At 41.0% G+C, this 22,740-nt stretch overlaps 2 protein-coding genes across 5 annotated transcripts in view; both read right to left on the bottom strand.

Annotated features, from left to right (window-relative positions):
• Positions 1-1,735, bottom strand: part of LOC130915110 (gastrula zinc finger protein XlCGF57.1-like) — a 30,730-nt gene extending 28,995 nt beyond the window's left edge. The window contains exons 1-2 of one of the 3 annotated variants that reach the window (XM_057834897.1): positions 1,550-1,735; positions 1,194-1,359 (exon numbers count right to left, since the gene is read on the bottom strand). In XM_057834897.1, the coding sequence (XP_057690880.1) occupies positions 1,194-1,199 (6 nt within the window). In that variant the 5' untranslated portion in view covers positions 1,200-1,359; positions 1,550-1,735. The remainder of the gene's footprint in view (positions 1-1,193; positions 1,360-1,549) is intronic. The other 2 variants (XM_057834878.1, XM_057834888.1) reach the window with 2 other exon arrangements.
• A 4,770-nt stretch (positions 1,736-6,505) lies between these two features.
• The window catches only part of LOC130911875 (gastrula zinc finger protein XlCGF57.1-like), a 262,137-nt gene continuing 245,902 nt past the window's right edge, over positions 6,506-22,740 (bottom strand). For both annotated transcript variants that reach the window (XM_057829540.1, XM_057829546.1), the window contains 2 exons: positions 22,250-22,532; positions 6,506-13,057 (listed from right to left, as the gene is read on the bottom strand). In XM_057829540.1, coding sequence (XP_057685523.1) covers positions 11,694-13,057; positions 22,250-22,532 — 1,647 coding nt within the window. In that variant the 3' untranslated portion in view covers positions 6,506-11,693. The remainder of the gene's footprint in view (positions 13,058-22,249; positions 22,533-22,740) is intronic.

Here is a 22,740-nt window from a genome sequence, read left to right as displayed (position 1 = left end):
GCGAGAAGCAAAACTTCGGTCTCCATTTTTCTTAACAGACTAATGAGAGTGCAAAGGCGACATTGTAAAGAGCAAACAATTATTTCTCGTCAGCATTTGACGATCTGAGATGGGGGGGGCGACAGGATTGGACTGGACTGGATTCTTTATTTACTAATACCAGTGCAAAAATGATATTTCAATTAAATCATCTTAATAATGATTTTCAATTAAACTGTTTTGTATCAAAATGTAGTAATGTTTTTATTTCAGAGCAATACATTTGACAACCAGCTATTTACACTTTAGTTTTAACGATAGTTACCAAAAATAACAGTGAAGAACGTAAAAACAAAAACACAACAGAGCGTGAGGTAAATATAATGTGCTGGTGATTCCGTATTTAGAAATTAAACTTTCGATTTCTCTTTTTATTTGCGTGACAGCAAGCGTGTCACGTAGGCTGGTAGCGGCAATATTGTACATTTGATCAAGATCATGCTAGAGAAAGTCCGTACGCCCCCGAGCCTAAATCCACAAAAGGAAAATGTTTAACAGTGTCCGAAATTAAAATGCAAGCACGAGTCACGACTTTGATCCCATAGAAACACGACAGACGACGCGAAAGTTCTTCCTTGCTATTGCAACGGCGGGGTAGACTCGAGACAAGACAGCGAAAACAGAATTTTATAGTCTGTCACTTACTTCTGAATCTACGACGAGCGGCCAATGAGGACCCTGTGTGCAAGAGGAGGCGGGACCAAGCAATGTCACTTCCCGATCAGTTATATTGCTAAGCGGTCTTTGAAGATTCGTTTGGCAACGTCACTTCCCGTTCACAAACCGAACTATTCATTTGGGTGGATGGGGGTGGGGGGATGAGGTGGGCGAACGATTCGGTGAACGATTTGTTTGAACGAGTCTTTTTACTGAACGAACTGGAATGGATTCGTTTCCTCAAGTGTACGACATATCCCGTCACTACTGTGCGTGCCCCCCTCTCAAAATGGCGACACGTTGCTATGCGAGATGACGTCACCGTGACATCACGCCGACAGCGAGAATTAATAACTTGTATCGCCATATCGCGAGATCGTAGTTATCGTGAGCCTTGTTTGGCAAATAAGATATGGGAATTTTGCCCAACAGTCACAGTCACAGAAAAGAAGTCTGATATAGCATAAAAAGTTAAACAACTCATGTAGTCATCTTACCGTCATTTTCTTTTGTTTTTCAGTTGCTCGACGTGGCCTGGATTTCCACTCCTGATCTCCCACGTCTCTATGCTTTAGCTTGATGTTCTTGATTGCGTTTGCCTTCGGTCAGTAGTATTTTTTCGCATCTTTAAGAACAGTCGAAAAGGGTGTTACACAACCCCACCTTAAAACAAAATTTACAATAGGCATAAAGCTCAAGCAATCGAAAAGCGTTCACGTGCCTTGGCTAGCGAGCTAAGCTAAACAAAACGCAGTTATGTTAGCCTGTAAAGCTTCAACATTGGGCCAAACGACTTCCACTAAGCGTTACGTTGTGGCGTGGCAGTCCACTAAATTATTACTTCGGTACTTACCCGATGAGAATACTTTGAAGGAGCTTGTTTGGTTAGGAGAAGGGAACACGAAACAACGGAAAGTCCCGGATAGGTCAAGAGAGAGTACTTCCGGTGCAGCGTTTCAATGAAAATATACGCCATCGGCTCGGAGCACGTTTTTGAGGTTTTAGTTTCAAGTTGCCAACACTACTAAAACACCAAAAAATTAAAAAAAAAAAATTTTTTTTCATCGTTTAATCAATTTTTTTTTTCATCGTTTAAAATGGCGTCGATTTGCGCAAGCGCAGTAGGAGAGAAAGGTGAAAATGCTTGTGTGTGTCAAAACATTTAGATTTCTATCACATATTTACAGTGGAAAAAACATTTGAAATTCCTAATTCCATTTCCCTTGAGACTCATGTGAGAAAAAAAATAGCAATGATTTTGCAGGTCCTTTTTTCCCAGACCAGACAATATTCTTAATACCTTTTATTTTAATAAGTTGGACTGCTTCTCTTGCTGTTGAGGCTTTTCCAAATCTTACCTCCGGCTTTGCGCTATATTACTTATTTGCTGTGTTCATTTATTGAAATACAGTACATTGAAGCTGCACCTGCCTTTGTTGTTGCTCAATTTCCAACATTATTCCAAGTTTCAGGGAAGATTTTAGTCTAGTGCAGTGCTTCTCAATTATTTTCTGTTACGCCCCCCCCCAAGCAAGACGTAAATGTTTCGCGCCCCCCCAAACTCTCTGCCGCCACTGTAAATAGTATTATTTGTCTATAAAATTACTATTATAAATACGCATCTGCCTAACATTGTGTCCTTTTTTTCTAATAAAGAAAAAAAGTAACGGATCAACTTATAATAAAGTATAACTTTATTAACATTGTTTTGTTTGTAACAGAGAAGACTTGACGTGCATCAATTTGCCTGAATTAAAAAAAAAAAAAGTCACATTCAAACTGTAAAAATACACTCAAGGTACATTTTTGACCATTTGATACAGAAAAATAAAATGTAATAAAATCCGTAAATAATAACAAATTCAAATTGATTAGAAACATTTACTCATGAGGACAATATGCCAAAAAATTTGACCCAAAAAACAAAAATGAATAAAGGAAAAAAAAGAGTGTCCTTGGACAGAAGGACAGTTTTTATTTTTGCTGCTCACACTCAGTATTACCTCCTTTGCAATGGTGTGGAGTCATTTTGCAATGAGCATGCTAACAATGCTCTCTGGTTTACTGATATAACACTGACAAAGCAGGACGATTGTTGGCAATATTCGGCACGTTTTCGCTGAAAAACAATCAAGCGGCTTATCAATGAGATTGGGGTCGAATGTCTTTAAGTGGCGTCTTAATTGATTTGGTTTCTGGCAGTCCGCTATTATTATTTTCAGACACAGTAAACAGTAGTCTTTCCTCATCACCCCACTGTGCTAAAAGTCAAAGCTAAAAGGCAAACGGCACGAAAAAAGCGCATTCTCGGCGGCCGAGGTAGAACCGTAGGTGAGGGCGGTCGTGGTGACGATCCCAAGCCAAAAATGGCACTTCTCGGGTGGCGACGTGAGAACCGGACAAGACAGTGGGTCGCTGCGTGAGTGAGTCCGGTCGGAAAACGGCTTTCGAAAAAGGCGGCGGTGCACTGCTCTTCGTATCGGTTTTCTGTGTGCTGACTCCGAGTGCTCTTCCTTAGTTCAAAAATACTGCACGCACTCTGAAAATGAGAGCGCCACTGCCACCCACTGAGTGGATGTGCAAGTACACTTTATTCCAGTCCGGCAAAAAAAAAAAAAAAAAAAAAAAAAAAAAAAAGGCATGTTCCCCGAGGACACATGCGCCCCCCCTGGCATCGCTCTGCACCCCCCCAGGGGGGCGCGCCCCACTATTTGAGAAGTACTGGTCTAGTGCCTTGTAATATTTTCCAATATGATAAGGTATAGAATTACTTGACCTTTTTATTATTAAACGTTTTTTTCATTGCTGACCTCCTTTTTGTGAACAATTTTTAAATCTCTTCTCTTTTGTATAAATATGTGACCTTTATAGTTGCCCCCCGTCAGACGCAAATTTATAAAGCTGCAACTAACGATTATTTTTTTTATAAGCGATTAATCGGCCGATTAATCGGATAAATAAATAAATAATAATTATATCCCAGAATGAATGTGGAAAGATTCAGACAGAAATCACGATGCTAGACGTAGGCCTACCACTCATCCTTTCATGAAGTGTCGAGCTGCCAACCGGCGTCCTCACCAATGTCTGCCGTGCCGAGTAAATTGTCGTCATCTGATGCCTTGGGTTCAAACATGTAGGGATTAACTGTAGATAATATTTCCTGGGACCTTTTGCCATCGTTAGTGTCACTAAAGACCAATCCTGATATGCTCACTGTGTGACTGTCTTCTGTTGCATTTGGGAAATTACGTCACACTTCCGGGTTTGGTAATGGAATATTGATGGAGTGCTAAGAAAACTTAAAAAAAAAAAAAAAACGCAAAGTATCCTTGCAGCTGTTTCAACGAACTCGTCCAAAGTTTATATTCTTAAAATTACACCAAAATACGAAAAGCTCTTGACCTGCCCTTTATTATGATATAGAACATGTTTTTTGATAGTTATTTTGAGATTTATGCAGTATTTAGGATTAATTAAAAGGTTAATTCCAATTTACGCGGAATTTCGGGTTACGTCACCAGCGTAGGAACGGAACTCGCTCATAACCTGGGGACTACCAACAATAGAACAGAAGAGACCAGCCCTTTGTTGTCATTATATACAGTGCCCTCCATAATTATTGGATTCATAATAATTATGTGTTTTATAGCTTCTAATTTTTTTTCTTTGTAAATAATATGGGACCTTAATTGAAAAAAGGAGGAAAAAGCCAACCTTCAATACAAGTGCATTTATTCAGTGGGGAAAAAATCCCACATAAAGAAATAATTATTTGACATCAAATACTGTGTGTCACAATTATTAGCACCCCTGGTGTTAATACTTTGTACAACCCCCTTTTGCCAACAAAACAGCACCTAATCTTCTCCTATAATGTTTCACAAGATGGGAAAATAAAGAAAGAGGGATCTTCAGCCATTCCTCTTTGCAGAATCTCTCTAAATCATCCAGAGACCTGGGTCCTCTCTCCTCTGTACTCTCCTCTTCAGCTCACCCCACAGGTTTTCAATGGGGTTGAGGTCTGGGGACTGAGATGGCCATGGGAGGAGCTTGATTTTGTGTCTGGTGAACCATTTCTGTGTAGATTTGGCCATATGTTTAGGATCATTGTCTTGCTGAAAGACCCAGTGACGACCCATCTTCAGCTTTCGGGCATAGGGCAACAGATTTTGATTTAAGATGTCCTGGTATTTCAAAGCATTCATGATGCCATGCACCCTAACAAGGTTCCCAGGGCCTTTGGAAGCGAAACAGTCCCACAGCATCACTGACCCACCCCCATACTTCACAGTGGATATGAGGTGCTTTTCAGCATGCGCATCTTTCGTGGCACGCCAGACCCACTTAGAGTGTTTGTTGTCAAAAAGCTCAATCTTGGTCTCATCTGACCGAAGCACATGGTCCCAGTTGAAGCCCCAATACAGCTTGGCGAACTCCAGACCTTTGCGTTTATGATTGTGAGTGAGGAAATGTTTTCTCCATGCATGCCTCCCAAACAGCTTGTTGGCGTGTAGACAGCACCTCATACCCACTAGTGTTGTATCGGTCGCGAACGATTCGTTCTTTTTGAACGAATTGTTTGATTGAACGAGACCGAACTAATCACCATCTGCACTGATTCGTTCTATGAAGTTGGTGGCGCTTGTTCGCTGCGTGGGAGGGCGTTGAGCAAGCGGCAGCGTCTTCTGACATCGCACACGACCAATCAGACGCCAGCCTCATCGCGGGCAGGGGAGGGAGCGGAAACAGAATCATGGCGTATGTCACTCATTTCCACGTGTGGCCAATAAGCAGCCAGCGTGCAGGCAGGGGGGAAAGACTGAGTTTTGTCACTTCCCGTTCAGTGATTCGGTCCTCCGGTTCCTGACCTAGCTTGCTGCTAACTTGACTTTCCAGTAATGACTATGCGGTGAACGAGTCATAAAATGAAAGGAAACGACTTTCTCACATATTTGTTAACGTGGAGCCTATCAAATGCTGCTCAAAAAGACAAAAACACCACACAAATCTAGCGAGCATGGTTTAGTGTTCTACTTTTCTCAACAGACTCGGGACTGTGCCTATGACGATATACTATCAAATTTACAGTAATTTAAAACACGCGTAGCTACGAGGCAAGCAAAACCTGAGCTGCGGTCGCGTGACGGCAGTGAAGCGGGCAGAGAACTGTCACTATATGGAGGCTTCATGGCAGCGATATGTACCTCATATGTGCACAGAGAAAAAATAATATTTAGTATGATCACCATAATACTGATTTGCAATGAAACTGTATATACATGTCAATTTTTTCCGAGTGTTTTTTTTTTTTTTTTTTTTTTTCCGTGTCAGAGGGTGTCGGTTGGTTTGACAAATTATGTCAATCCGTCCATCATGTGCTACTCAAGCGCCCCAAAAACAAAGCGCGCGGACACGGGAGATGTCGCAATATGTCTACATTTTTCTTAACAGACTAATAAGAGTAGAAAGGCGAAATCATAAAGCAAACAATTATTTCTCGTCAGCATTTGACGATCTGAGATGCGGGGACGACAGGGGAGCTGACCGGATTATTTTATTTATTAATACCAGTGCAAAAATTCAAAACGATCATCTTAATAATAAAAAACAAAAATACAACAGAGCGAGAGGTTAATATGATGTGTTGGCCGTTCCATAATTAGAAATTAAACTTTCGATTTATTTTTATTTTCGTGACAGCAAGCATGCCGCGTTGGCTGTTAGCAGCAGCATTGTATATGTGAGCAAGATCATGCTAAAGAAAGTCCGTGCGCCCCCGACCCCAAACCCCGACTTCCCCCTCAAAAGGAAAATGTTTAACCGTGTCCTAATTCGAAATGCAAGCACGAGCCATGACTTTGAGCCCATAGAACTAGGACAGACGACGCGGAAGTCCTCCCTCGCTTTTGCAGCAGCGGGAGGGAGACGAGGCTGTCTCTGAGAGCAGAATGATATCGCCTGTCACTCATTTCTGAAACTACGACGAGTGGTCAATGTGCAAGAGAGGGAGGGACCAAGCAATGTCACTTCCCGTTCAGTTATACTGCGAAGCGGTCTTTGGTGATTCGTTCGGCAACGTCACTTCCCGTTCACTAACCGAACGATTCATTTGGGTGGGGAGGGAGATGAGGGGGGCGAACGATTCGTTGAACGATTCGTTTGAACGAATCGTTTTACTGAACGAACCGGAATGGATTCGTTTACTCAAGTGAACGACAGATCCCGTCACTAATACCCACTGTGAAGTATGGGGCCCTGGGACTTAAACGAAGCAAGCATTAACAAAACACACGAGGACACATGAGGAAACTTAAAAAAAACAAAAAACAAAAAAACAGTTCAAACATGCCTGGTTGCACATTATTATTCCTGTCGTCAAACGATGATGTCATGAATATTTTTCCAAAATTTTTACATTTTTGAATGTGTCATAACCAGCTAAAGTTGAAAAATTTCAAATGCCAAATATGAAAAATCACACATTGCTTGATTACTGATACATTCCAAAAATGGGCATTTTGACAATATTTTGTAAAAAATAGACATTGTCATAAAACGTTAAAAACATTTTCTATTCATTTAAATGAAATGAAACTTCATCTTTTACATCTGGGAGTGATCGGTTCATGATAATGACTATTTATTCATTTTATTACCTTCTTGGAGGGGATCAGTGCCATTGTTGATCAACTCCTCTTCCTCTGAATCCATGTCACCTCTTTCTGGGGACTCATCTTTGGACTCGGCATAATTTATGCTTCGACTGAAAACTGGATGCTCTTCGATTGGTGTTCTACACCCCTTCTACTCCTGCCTTGTTGTTGTCACATTCTGCTGCTGGTCAGATTTTGTTACAGAGATGTGCGATGAGTTCCCAACGTCTTACCTGCATCCAATTCCAGCTCAGGGTCTTTAAACCGATCCTAGGCAGCTTGCTGAAATATTGACATGCTGCCATTTGAAAGTTTTTATATCCCTACACTGCTAGTTGAATCATTGACTGCCTCTCATCCCGGTTTTATCTGTTGTTTTGTTTTTTGTTTTTCTCTCTAATTGATTGCTACCTCCTGTCACGGACTCTTTTTGTATCTCCCATTTCGCATTTGCCTGTTTTTTTTATGTGTGTTCAATAAACCCTTGATGTCTGAAGTGAGCCGCGTTTTTTAATTCCGTGATCAAGCTAGCCGCACTTTCTTTTCAGTTGAGTTTCCCTTTCAGGTTTTACCGCACAGACAGACAACACAGGTGAGTGGCGATTGCTTTATAAGGAAAACCATGACTAACGTCACGTCCTGTGGTCTACGCGCTTGTTATCGCACAGGGACCGCGGGTTCGAATCCCACTGGAGACCCTCTTTTAATTGCTTTTGCTGCTTGTTTTGTGAAATATCGAAAGCGCTGTCCTGCTCAACACTTTTCCGCTCGGGTTCAAATTGGAAGGGCGGAACCGACGACATGTTTATGTAGCTAAAGAATGAAACTGTGGAAATAGAGCAGCGATGCACAGTGACGTCAATGCCGAGTGCATTGCGTCGTCAACAACAATGGCGACCTACGAAAACTAATTTTTTAAAAAATTTATAAAAACGCAAACATTGAGGGGTTTAAAAATCAAATTTTTATAACTCACACTGACACTTATCTTTTAAGAAATACAAGTTGTCCGTGGTTCCCTTTAAAGCAAAAATGTGAAGTAAGGTTGGCCAACCATGTTTTTGAATATCAACGGCTAAACAATTTTCAGCATATTTTCGTTTTTTTTTTTTAACGCAACCCTTCCAGCTTCTTTGTTTAACACATAGCAACGCCCTTGACAACGAAAATGCTTTTCTTCGGCAATCTTCAGAAGTTACGTCACACTGAGAAGTGCGAGGGAAGTCCGCCATAGAACAGTATTGTTTGTTGCATTGCTTCTCGGTAAGATGCCATGGCAGTGTGTGGCGATGTTTTGTTCTCACTCAAACAAAAAGTTGTATGAGTGGCCAAAGGATAGCAGGGCACGTAAATGGACATCTTTCGTTCGCACGAAGCGAATGAATTTCACGCCATCATCGAGTAGTGTTCTCTGCTACAAACACTTCGAAGATGCCTGCTTCCTTAACCGGTCTGCTTATGATCAAGGATTTGCCAAAAAGTGTGATTTTTGGATAGATGAATAATGACTTTGTCAAAGCAGAGCTGCCAACTGTTGTGGAATGAACCGTAGAAGCTAGCGATGTTAGCCAAAAGCTAACTCGTGGCAATCCCCGATCATAGTTATTGTTGCATTCGTTAGGTTAAGCGTGTTTAAATTGTGCTTCATCTACGATCTTGTCCAAAAGGGTTAATCCACTGTCAATCGGGAAAGGGGTGTGGATGTGCATGTAAGCGGGTCGGCGTCGCGGTAATTCACGGTCACGTTGCCGTATGAGACACACACCGTCGGTGAGTTTGTGCACATTTATTTGTATTTGTATTATGTATTTCCACCTTCATGCTTCAAGCATTGCATTGCATTTGTACGGTTCGGCGTTTCTTTCACAGTGATCGCTTGATAGCCTTCTAGTTTGTGTTTTACGAGAGCCACTGACAGGTGACAGTTGACAACAAGCGTGTTGGTTTTAATTAGGGCTGTCAAAATTATCGCGTTAACGGGCGTTAATTAATTTTTGAAATTAATCATGATAAAATATTTGATGCAATTAACGCAGATGCCCCGCTCAGAGAGATTTAAATGACAGTACACAGTGAAACGCTCATTTGTTGTGTTTTATGGAGTTTTGCCGCCCTCTGCTGGCGCTTGGGTGCGACTAATTTTATAGGCTTCAGCATCTATGAGCATTGTGTAAGTAATTATTGACATCAACAATGGCGGGCTACTAGTTTATTTTTTGATTAAAACTTTTAAATTAAAACGAAAACATTAAGAGGGGTTTTAATATAAAATTTCTCTAACTTGTACTAACATTTTTCTTTTAAGAACTACAAGTCTTTCAATCCATGGTTCGCTTTAACAGAATGTTAATAATGTTAATGCCATCTTGTTGATTTATTGTTATAATAAACAAATAGTCCGTACCGTATGTTGAATGTATATATCCATCTTGTGTCTTATCTTTCCATTCCAACAATAATTTACAGAAAAATATGGCATATTTTATGGATGGTTTGAATTGCGATTAATTACGATTAATTAATTTTTAAGCTGTAATTAACTTGATTAAAAATTTTAATCGTTTGACAGCCCTAGTTTTTATGTCTCGCAGCGAATCAGCGAGCGTGCAGGTTACGCAGTGAATTATTGGAAATGTAGTCTCGGGACAACACTGAAGTGGTGTTTTGTAATCTGTTCGCTTGTGTGAAAAAACTACATTTCCTCACGCCATTAGACGCCACTTCCTGCCGAGAGCCCAGAGCTGTGTTCGTACTGTTATCTCCATATGTTAATAAAGAAAGTTGTCAGCACGTCGTGTGTTCGATACATTTGTAAACAAAAAGCTCATAACAAGACACTATGCACGATCCGTTTAAGAGACGCTGGGACTGGAGAGCTGTGAGTAGTAGAAGGCGAGGGGGAGATGAGCGAGAAGCAAAACTTCGAGGTCGAATGTGGCGGCAGTCCGCTATTATTTTGTTTTCTTATTGTTGCCACAATAAAGTGGAGAAAGTCATCAACGACTCATCTCCTTCTTTCCCCCCAACGTTTTTATATTATTATTAGGGCTGTCAAAATTATCGCGTTAACGGGCGGTAATTTTTTAATCACGTTAAACTATTTGACGCAATTAACGCACTTGGCCCAGCTCAGACAGATTTAAATGACAGAAGAGTGAAAGGCCCACTTGTTAATTGTGTTTTGCGGAGTTTTGCTGCCCTCTGCTGGCGCTTGGGTGCGACTGATTTTATAGGCTTCAGCGCCCAGGAGCATTGTGTAAGTAATTATTGACATCAACAATGGCGGGCTACTAGTTTATTTTTTGATTGAAAATTTTACAAATTTTATTAAAACGAAAACATCAAGAGGGGTTTTAATATGAAAAATTCTATAACTTGTACTATCATTTTTCCTTTAAGAACTACAAGTCTTTTTATCCATGGATCGCTTTAACAGAATGTTAATAATGTTAATGCCATCTTGTTGATTTATTGTTATAATTAACAAATACAATCCTTATGTACCGTATGTTGAATGTATATATCCATCTTGTCTTATCTTTCCATTCCAACGATAATTTACAGAAAAATATGGCATATTTTATGGATGGTTTGAATTGCGATTAATTACTATCAATTAATTTTTAAGCTGTAATTAACTTGATTAAAAATTTTAATCGTTTGACAGCCCTAATTATTATTTTATATGCACGAGAGCTGCCGGACCTGCCAAAACGAACATGAAGTCTGGTTATTATTTTTTTTAACAATGTCATCAGATAGACAAAAACATAGAATTATGTGCAAATGCCTGCATATTCAAATCATGAAAATAATAACAGCCTATATCTTAACAATCTTGTAATCTCGATGGGTCTTGTCTCCATTCCATGTCAGGTAGTCTAGGCACATTGTTTGCATCCTGATTAGCGTCTGGCTAATACATGTTAGGTCCAACATGAAATTCCAACCTCCTCTTCTTCCTCCAACTCTTCAAAAACTTGGATCTCCTCCCTTGCGCTCGATCTATCGCTTATATCGATGTTTGAATCATTGTTTGAAGGGCTTTGTATGGCGGCCGTATGTATGGAGCGCTGCCATCGCTGTTCTCAGTGTGACGGATCACTTCCGGGTTCTTCCCCTTTCAGGCTCGAACTTCGGAAACGCGATTATTTTGTCAAATATACAACATATAAATTATTTTTTTCAAGCTTTATTTGTTGGACAATGTTTAATTACTTTAATTGTGACCCAATTTGGCATGTTATGAAATTACTTTACATTTCTGCTTTAAGAGAAGGTTTTTACAGCACACAGTGCAAGTGATAGGTAGCTCCTTGGTGTGTATTCTTGCACAATTGTTTAATTCTCACTTCCGGGTGAACCTTTTGCCTGGTGTGTTCGCGCGTGTCTTGTCAACGCTTGCTTCGTACAAAACCTTTTATCGCAAAAAGAGCAAACAAAAGGCTTTTCTCCAGTGTGTGTTCTTGTGTGTCTTGTTAAGTCTTCCTTCGTACAAAATTTTTTACCGCAAAGAGAGCAGACGAAAGGCTTCTCTCCAGTGTGTGTCCTTGTGTGTCTTGTCAACTGATACTTTGTACAAAATCTTTTATCGCAAACAGAGCAGACAATAGGCTCATCTCCGGTGTGCGTTTTTGTGTGTTCCTTTAAATATCCCTTCTGGGTGAATCTTTTACCACAAAATGTGCAGACAAAGGGCTTTTCTCCAGTGTGTGTTCTCATGTGTCTTGTTAACGCTTGCTTCGTGCATAATTTTTTATCGCAAAGAGAGCAGACGAAAGGCTTCTCTCCAGTGTGTGTCATCGTGTGTCTTGTTAAATCATGCTTTGTACAAAAACTTTTATCGCAAAGAGAGCAGACAAAAGGCTCGTCTCCGGTGTGTGTTCTTGTGTGTATCTTTAAATATTTCGTCTGGGTGAATTTTTTACCACAGAATGTGCAGACAAAAGGCTTCTCTCCAGTGTGTGTTCTCGTGTGTCTTGTTAACGATTCCTTCGCAGAAAATCTTTTACCACAAAATGTGCAGACAAAAGGCTTCTCTCCAGTGTGTGTCCTCGTGTGTTTTGTTAACGCTTGCTTCGTAGAACATCTTTTATCGCAAAGAGAGCAGACGAAAGGCTTCTCTCCAGTGTGTCTTCTTGTGTGTGTATTTAAATTTCCCTTCTGGGTGAATCTTTTACCACAAAATGTGCAGAGAAAAGGCTTTCCTCTAGTGTGTGTATGCGTGTGTATGATTAAATGTTCCTTGGAAGTGAATGTTTTATCACAATGTGAGCAGGAATAAGGTTTTCCGTCCGCGCATTCTTTTTTGTCTCTTTTCAGTGATGAATTGAAGGATTTTGAAGCATCAACGTCAACATCCTCCTCATCGGTGTAAAAGTCAGAAGAGTGTGATGTTACGTCGTCGCTGTCCGAGAGTGGCGCTAAGTGGTCGTCCGGTTGCGATTGTCCCTCACCTTTTTTTGTCAGGTGTCGCAACAAGCTACTGCTTGCTAGTTTCGTTGCACTGCTCTCTTTCCTTGGGCCTTCATCTTCTTCGCTTTTTAAACCAACAGTCATTGGAAACTTGGGGATTTCCTCTTCCTGATTTTCTTCTTTAATGCTGGGGGTCTCTGGCTCTGCGTCCTGTTTGATGTACGCCATATCCTCCTTTTTGACGTGGGGGGTATCGTGCTTCTCCGAGTGAAGATCTTTCACTTTAACATCTGTGGGACACAGGATAAAAATAAAAAAATCACGCTCTTGAGACGGAGCAGTTGATATTTCATTTCTCTTTAATTTTTCCAGTGGGAATTTGAGTATTTTGGTGTTTGTTTTGGCCTAATATTATGATAAATTATGTTGTTGTGGATTAATTAGAATTGGGATGAAATGTCATCTCACATATTGTGGGTTTTGGGCTATAAAAAATATTAACTAGCGGATCAATTTCCAAAGAAATAAAATTTAAATCCAAGCAATGAAGGACAATTATTATTTGTAAATTGAAATGAATAACAAATTATCCTAATAACACTTGTTGCATTTTGCCCATATAGTAACACAATCACATTGATATACTCAGAGGCGTCGCGTCCCATTAGGCAAACCAGGCAATTGCCTAGGGCCCCCAGCCAGCAGGGGCCCCCAGAAGGCCAACAGATTTAGCACACGCAGCTTTACTGTCGCAGCGACAAGTGCGACAATGCCAGTGAAATCCTTGTGTCTGAGTTCCCTGAAGGGGCCCCTTCACTCGCACTACACCCCCCCCTTCCCTCATGTGACTCAGAGTGAGAGGCGATTTGGCTTTTTTTTAATTGGCGTGGATCCAAAATGAAGAGAAGTTATCCTTCTGGAAGCGACACAAGAAAAAAAAAGCAGAAGAGGAAAAAAGGAAGCACGACAGCGGTTAGTGTACTAGAAGCCCCTTTCACATACTCCAAAACACTGGGACTATCACGGGACTTAACAATGCAGCAGTTGCGTGTGAAAACAATTTCCCGTGTCGACTGACACGGCGTTTACGCGGACATTTCACAGGTCGCGTCCTAGTATCATGTTCGGGAACTTTCCCGGGAAGCTGTGTGCGTGAAAGCAGATGGCTGATGACTTAAATATCATGGCAGGCGATGTCACTTCCTCCCTCTTCGCAGTAAGACGAAAAGCGGTAAACAAACATCGCAATTATAAACATAGCAAGCTGGAAACAGTTAAATTAAACTGAAAACATGACGAAAGGAAAATGCCAATTATTACGTCAAATACAATTATAATGATCATAAAAATATGTAGACTATTTAAACATTAAGAAAACTTGCGGGGTTTTTTTTCTGCCAACTGAGAATTCGTTACAAAAGACAGGCTTTTATGCAGACATCGTCACAAATGTGATCACACATAATGCAACCAGTTCGTTTTCCCAAGCAGCAAGTAGTGCTCGATTCAGGTCTGACTGGCGCATCCCTTCCCTTTGCGCCCCCCCCCCCCCCCCCCCCGAGTCCTCAAAAATAAAACATACAATTTCTTTTTCAGGGTCGGGCCTGCAAATCAAGTTAATTGATCGGGCTCAGGCCGGGTCAAGCTTTAATACCCGCAGACCGGGTCGGGCTGGATTTTTTAGGCCCAATTTTACCTAAATACAGTCTTGATGAGCTTAAATTGGCTGCAGTTAGGACGTCGGGAATGCTCCCTACGGAAAAAAAACACACGATTTGACCAACATTACGTATAACAAACTTTTCCAGCGTTATTTCATTGTGTAAATGCATTTATAATGATCATAAAAATATGTAGACTATTTAAACATTAAGAAAATATGCGGGGTTTTTTTCTGCCAACTGAGAATTCGTTACAAAAGGCAGTTACGACATCGGGAATGCTCCCTCTGGAAAAAAAAAAAAAACACGATTTGACCAACATTATGTTTGACAAACTTTTCCAGCGTTATTTCATTGTGTGAATGCATTTATAATGATCATAAAAATATGTACACTATTTAAACATTAAGAACATTTGGGTTTTTTTCCCTGCCAACAGAGAATTTGTTACAAAAGACGGTTACGACATCGGGAACGCTCCCTCTTGAACAAAACGCAATTTGACTAACACTGTGACAGCTGATGCCAACCAAAAATGATGTAATATCCGGTTATGAAATCACGCCAGCAGCCCTTCCCGCACAGAGAGCGCCAGCGGGCAACACAGGTCAAGTCTGTGAAAGCTCAAACCGGCTTCATTTTCGGGACATCTTTGTGTGCGTGAAAGCAATGATGCCGGTAAATTCCGCGTCACCTTTCACGGGAATTTCCCTGGATATGTGTGTGAAAAGGGCTTATGTTACTGTAGTTTTATGTCCTAATGTATAGAATCCGGGCACTTTGAGTGTCTCTATGAGCGCATTCTATGTGCTCTATGAGACCGCGAGGCATTATTAAACTTTTATTAAATATGCTATTGCTCCAAGTCCAACTGTCCCCCTTACTTGCACACGCTCGAAGGGCCCCATGTTGCTTGTTGCCTGGGGCCCCCGGGAACCCATGCTACGTCTCTGCATATACTAGTAATTTTCCCAAACTAATAAGCTATAGAATTCTCAACACTGTTGACCACTTGGGCTTCAAGCCCACTTAAGAGCAAATGAGCCAACATGACACTTTGAACCAATTGACTGAAAAGCTTCATTGCTTCAGTAGCAGTTGATATACAGTGCCCTCCATAATTATTGGCACCCCTGGTTAAGATGTGTTTTTTAGCTTCTAATATTTTTTTTTTCTAAATAATATGGGACCTTAATGAAAAAAAAGAAAATCCAACCTTCAATACAAGTGCATTTATTCAGTGGAGAAAAAATCCCACATAAAGAAATAATTATTTGACATCAAATAATGTGTGTCACAATTATTAGCACCCCTTGTTTTAAGACTTTGTACAACCCCCTTTTGCCTGCAAAACAGCACCTAATCTTCTCCTATAATGTTTCACAAGATGGGAAAAGACAGAAAGAGGGATCTTCAGCCATTCCTCTTTGACGAATCGCTCTAAATCATCCAGAGACCTGGGTCCTCTCCTCTGTACTCTCCTCTTCAGCTCACCCACAGGTTTTCAATGGGGTTGAGGTCTGGGGACTGAGATGGCCATGGGAGGAGCTTGATTTTGTGTCTGGTGAACCATTTCTGTGTAGATTTGGCCATATGTTTGGAAGCGAAACAGCCCCACAGCATCACTGACCCACCCCCATACTTCACAGTGGGTATGAGGTGCTTTTCAGCATGCGCATCTTTCGTGGCACGCCAGACCCACTTAGAGTGTTTGTTGCCAAAAAGCTCAATCTTGGTCTCATCTGACCAAAGCACACGGTCCCAGTTGAAGCCCCAATACCGCTTGGCGAACTCCAGATGTTTGCGTTTATGATTGTGAGTGAGGAAAGGTTTTCTCCGTGCATGCCTCCCAAACAGCTTGTTGGCGTGTAGACAGCACCTCATACCCACTGTGAAGCATTGGGGTGGGTCAGTGATGCTGTGGGGCTGTTTCGCTTCCAAAGGCCCTGGGAACCTTGTTAGGGTGCATGACATCATGAATGCTTTGACATACCAGGACATTTTAAATCAAAATCTGTTGCCCTCTGCCCGAAAGCTGAAGATGGGTCGTCACTGGATCTTTCAGCAAGACAATGACCCTAAACATATGGCCAAATCTACACAAAAATGGTTCACCAGACACAAAATCAAGCTCCTCCCATGGCCATCTCAGTCCCCAGACCTTGTTTTGTTGGCAAAAGGGGGTTGTACAAAGTATTAACACCAGGGGTGCTAATAATTGTGACACACATTATTTGATGTCAAATAATTATTTCTTTATGTGGGATTTTTTCCTCACTGAATAAATGCACTTGTATTGAAGGTTGGATTTCCCCCTTTTTTTTTTTACATTAAGGTCCCATATTATTTAGAAAAAAAATTTATTAGAAGCTAAAAAACACATATTATAAATCCAATAATTAAGGAGGGCACTGTATGTGCTCATACGTCAATGTTTTTTTCAAAATTGTTGTAAACCTTGTTTTTTTGCACAAAAACTTTTGAATTTTACAGAAGAAAATGTTTTGAGTAATCGACGACTAAAACTAGATGAAGACAAACACATTTGGAAAGAGTAAAATATGACTACCGGTAAGTGTTTTTGTCGAAAATTAAAAGGGCTGCCAAAAACAATGCTATTTTTATTATAATTTATTGAAAGCACAATGCCATGGTTGTCCAGTTAAGTAAATTAATGCAACGCAAAGAGTACTAGTATATACAACCCATATTTATAGAACAGAGCGCTAAAAACAGTTCACAAAAAATGAAGTCAATCAGTAATAAACAATATTTGACAGTACTCATAAAAAGATCCAGTAATTCTACAATGGAGCAGATTTCAAATGATTACAATGCACAAGACGAATAAAGAAATCTTCTCTGAAACTATTCAGATAAAGTTTGGAAATTGGACAAACAACAACTAAAAGAAGGGAAGCATCAAAGCAGGACCGGAGTAGCTAATCGGGAGGACCGGGAAAATCGTGACGTTTGGGCCGGTCCTGAATATACATTTTTAAACTCGTTAGTAAAGGCATTAACGCAACCCCCCTTTGCGCGATAAATTATGGCCCTTCCAGCATCCCATAGTATGGAATTCAAGACCCCGCGACACACTTCCAATGTCACTAGCTCTGGGAGAGAGTATCATCCTTTTGACTTGATCCTGGTAAAGCTTAATTTTGAGTTTTAATGGCAAAATGGGGCACGTTGAAGCAGCGTAACAAGTGTGAACCCGTCTGGCTGCAATTAAAAAATTTTAATCGAGCGACAGCATGATTATTACAATGGAGTGACCCCTCGCTGCTTCGTGCTTCAAACGTTGCGCCCTTGAACCATGCAGGCTTTCATAGCGATGTCCCATCTGATCACCTATAGCCTCTCATTCTCCCGCCTGAAGCTTCTTTTTAACCAGGCCAAAAAATCATTATTTACATGAACGTGACATCCTTTTATTTTGAAAAGTTCACCGGAAGTATGTTCGCTAAACCGCTAACAGCTTCACACTCTGCAAAAAGCACTCTTCGTCATTGCTTGTGGTGAAACTCGGATTTTTTTTCTTTTCGTTTTTTCGTTTGCAAATGCTGTTGACCAGCGATTTTAATGTTTGAAGTGTCACCTTTTAACCGCAAGTTTGCCAAGACTGCCAATGTTTTATAGCAGGCTAAAGTAGGTTGTCTTTTTTTTCCCATTAGTGTCAATGTAGCAATGCTAACGTTTACAGGGTTTAATAATGTGTTTCCTTATTTTGTAAGTCTGAACTGTAATTTTATGGCGTGTTGATTACCAATAAACATCTGTGAAATGAACTGGAGTCTCATATTTCATCTACACGCACGCACAAATTATAAAATTAAGTTAAGTTAGTTAGTTAGTAAGTTAGTTAATTAAGTTATAAAATGAAGCCGTGAAAAATATCGCCCTCATTTTTCTTTACCTTGCGACAATGGACTCATTGCATATCGCGACAGGCTTAGCAACTTCAATAAAACATGTCATTAGTTAGATAGATGGAATTACGACCCCCCACGCCATAAAAATTTTCTCCTCGGATCTACGCAATTCACGCAGGTCACCCTTTTTGACTTCAAAACGGCAAATTTCGCCGAAAGGGGAGTGATTTTCATGCCTGCAGGCAGCTGCAGCTTGTTAAAGTTAGTAATGAGTGACAAGGGAGCTGCTTTGAACTTGCCAAAAAAGCTTGAGAGTACTACTTTTCAAAGGCGCCGACTCGTTTAACTTGTTAAACATTGGCTTTAGTGTGCTATGGCAACTCATTGTGATGTGTTGCTTTGTTGATTTGAGAGGACTCACTTAAAGAAAAATTCAATAATTATACTTTGGGGGGGATCATGTCTTATATGTACAGTGCCCTCCATAATTATTGGCACCCCTGAAATTTTTTTTTAGCTTCTTAAATATATATATATATATATATATATATATATATATATACATATTTTTTTATTCAAATAATATGGGACCTTAATGGAAAAAAAAAGAGACAAATCCAACCTTCAATACAAGTATGTTTTGGGTCATTGTCTTGCTGAAAGACCCAGTGACGACCCATCTTAAGCTTTCGGGCAGAGCGTAACAGATTTTGATTTAAAATGTCCTGGTATTTCAAAGCATTCATGATGCCATGCACCCTAACAAGGTTCCCAGGGCCTTTGGAAGCCAAACAGCCCCACAGCATCACTGACCCACCCCCATACTTCACAGTGGGTATGAGGTGCTGTCTACACGCCAACAAGCTGTTTGGGAGGCATGCACGGAGAAAACCTTTCCTCACTCACAATCATAAACGCAAACGTCTGGAGTTCGCCAAGCGGTATTGGGGCTTCAACTGGGACCGTGTCCTTTGCTCAGATGAGACCAAGATTGAGCTTTTTGGCAACAAACACTAATACCACTTTCCCACAGGCCAAAAAACCCGTGTCAACCCACAAAAAATCGGCTTTTGGTGGCATTGGGAAAGGTGCAGCGACCCGCCTCGACCCGTGTAAATCAACCCGCCAAGCGACCCGCATTAAAATCACCTCGGCTCTGATCGCCATGCAGTGTGACAGCAAAACCCCGGGTCAACAGTCAACACGCTAATCTACGTGGTGACGTAGGCTAGTACGTGATGCGTCATAACAAAAAACAAAAACCATGTGCTCTAGCCCAGATCCACATACAACGAACAGTCGGTGTAGCAGCGTTAGCAATAGCCATAACAGATGAAACAAAGGCTCTTCTCCTCCTTCTGTGACGTACACGACTCCTTTCAAATTCAAGCCAAAATTCACGTCGCCTACGTTGCCTCAGCACAAGCAGAGTGTTGATCCTTTGCTGCATTTCGACCATTTTGAGGGCAGTAAAAAGCATGAAAACAGAACACAAACGGAAAGGAGGCTTCTATGTTGCTTTGCATTGTTTACTTCCTTGAACTGAATTCGGTCATACTCGTCGAAGCGCATCTTAGCGTGGTGACGTCACGAACCTTACGCACGGCTGAGGAGGGGTGTGGGGGTTAGACGGGTGGGGAAAAAAAAAAAAAAAAAGACACGGCTTTTTTTTGTCAATGGGAAAGGTGCCAAATGCCAATTGCTAGTGGGTTGCATCGGCTTAGAAAAACGCACGTTGACCCACTAGTTTCAGTGGGAAAGGGGCATAAGTGGGTCTGGCGTGCCACGAAAGATGCGCATGCTGAAAAGCACCTCATACCCACTGTGAAGTATGGGGGTGGGTCAGTGATGCTGTGGGGCTGTTTCGCTTCCAAAGGCCCTGGGAACCTTGCTAGGGTGCATGGCATCATGAATGCTTTGAAATACCAGGACATTTTAAATCAAAATCTGTTGCCCTCTGCCCGAAAGCTGAAGATGGGTCGTCACTGGGTCTTTCAGCAAGACAATGAACCAAAACCTATGGCCAAATCTACACAGAAATGGTTCACCAGACACAAAATCAAGCTCCTCCCATGGCCATCTCAGTCCCCAGACCTTGTTTTGTTGGCAAAAGGGGGTTGTACAAAGTATTAACACCAGGGGTGCTAATAATTGTGACACACAATATTTGATGTCAAATAATTTTTTCTTTATGTGGGATTTTTTTCCCCTCTGAATGAATGCACTTGTATTGAAGGTTGGATTTTTCTCTTTTTTTCCATTAAGGTCCCATATTATTTGAATAAAAAAAAAAATATTAGAAGCTAAAAAACACTTCTTTTTCAGGAGTGCCAATAATTATGGAGGGCACTGTATCTCTTTCCAATGCTGAATCTAAATAAATCCATTCTAAAAACGCCTCCTAAAAAATTTTTTTTTAGTGGAATAAAATTTTGCTTATCTCAGGGTGCGGGGCGTCCTCATTAACCGCAAAAAACGAGGGATCACTGCATTTCAAAATGCTGATAATCAGAAGTAAAATTGTGAAAAGCAGTAAGCCGTAGTAAGTTAGGTATTTCTTTTCGCGTGATTGTTAAATCTTCCTTCCGGGTGTATCTTTTACCACAAACTGCTCAGGTGAGAAGCTCTCCATTATGTGTTTTTGTGTGTCTGCTTAAATTTCCCTTCTCAGAGAATCGTTTACCACAAAATGTGCAGAGAAAAGGCTTCTCTCCAGTGTGTGTTCTTGTGTGCTTGTTTAGTTGTGTTTTCCGAGAGAATCTTTTATGGCAAACTGAGCAGGCAAATGGCTTTTCCCCAGTGTGTGTCATTGTGTGTTTGCTTAAACCTCCCTTTTCAGTAAATTGTTTACCACAAAATGTGCAGAGATAAGGCTTTTCCCCAGTGTGTATTCTTGCGTGATTGTGTAATAGTCTTTTATCGAGGAATCTTTTACCACAACTTGTGCAGGGAAATGGCTTTTCTCCAGTGTGTGTTCTTGTGTGATTGGTGAAACTTCCCTTAGCAGTGAATCGTTTACCACAAAATGTGCAGAGATAAGGCTTTTCCCCGGTGTGTGCCCTTGTGTGACATATTAATGTTACTTTCTCAGTGAACCTTTTACCACAAAATGTGCAGGGAAAAGGCTTTTCCCCGGTGTGTGTATGAGTGTGCATTCTTAACGAATTCTTCCAAGAAAATCTTTTATTGCAAAGTGTGCAGGCGAAAGGCTTTTCCCCATTGTGTTCACGAGTGTGTATTCTTAGCGAATGCTTCCAAGAAAATCTTTTATTGCAAAGTGTGCAGGCGAAAAGCTTTTCCCCTTTGTGTGTCCTTGTGTGATCGTTTAAATCTGCCTTCGTTAAGTAGCTTTTATCACAATGAGAGCAGGGAAAACGCTTCTCTCTAGTGTGTGTGGTCATATGTTGGTTTAAATTTCCCTTCTCAGCGAATCGTTTATCACAAACTGTGCAGCAAAAAGGCTTCTCTCCAGTGTGTGTTTTAATGTGACGGTTTAGTTGTACTTTCTGAGAGAATCTTTTATGGCAATCTGAGCAGGAAAAAGGCTTTTCGCCAGTATGTATGGTTGTGTGTTTGTTTAAATTTCCCTTATCGGCGAACAGTTTACCACAATATCTGCAGCCAAAAGGCTTCTCTCCAGTGTGTATCATTGTGTGTCTTTTTAAATTGCTCTCCGAAACCAATCGTTTACCACAAACTGTGCAGCCAAAAGGCTTCTCCCCGGTGTGTGGTCGCATGTCTCTTTTTAAGTCATATTCCAGAATCCATGTTTTATCGGAAAGTGAGCAGGTTAAAGGTTTCCAAACCGCTTCTGTGTCTCTTTTCAAAGATGACTTGTTTAAGTATTTTGAAGCATTTGGGTCAAAGTCCTTATCCGCCCGTACAGTGTTAAAATCAGAAGAGTGCGACATTTTGTCGTCACCATCCGAGAGCAGCGGTAACAAACCGTCAGGTTGTGATCGTCCTTCTTCTTTTATTGTCAGGAGTCGGAATGAGCAGTCGTTTGAAGGTTTCTCTGCTCCGCTCTCTTTGCTTGGACCGTCGTCTTCTTCACTCTTCACAGTGACAGTCAATGGAAACTTGGGGATTTCATCTTCCTGTTCCTCTTTAATGCTGGAGGTCTCTGGCTCCGCCTCCTGTTTGATGTACGGCATTTCCAACTCTTGTTTAACGTGGAGGGGATTGTGCTTCTGAGAGTGAAGCTCTTTAATAGTGACGTCTGCGGGACACTGGAAATGGAAAAATATCACATCATTTGCTAAAGTCCAGCTTTGCTCAGTTTCCCGCCGTGATTTTCATGTTGTATATGGTGGAAAACTAGTGATGGCCAAATGAAGCCTCATGAAGCAATGAAGCTTTGCAGCCAATTGGTTTGCATATGTAGCAAAGCTTCATGGTGCTTCATTTACCCTATGGTACCATCAAGTGGTCTAGAAG

Source organism: Corythoichthys intestinalis, chromosome 1, assembly GCF_030265065.1.
Source record: "Corythoichthys intestinalis isolate RoL2023-P3 chromosome 1, ASM3026506v1, whole genome shotgun sequence".
NCBI classification, from domain to species: Eukaryota; Metazoa; Chordata; class Actinopteri; order Syngnathiformes; family Syngnathidae; genus Corythoichthys; species Corythoichthys intestinalis.
The sequence above is the reverse complement of the archived record's forward strand: the minus strand, read 5'-3'. Positions and strand labels throughout refer to the sequence as shown.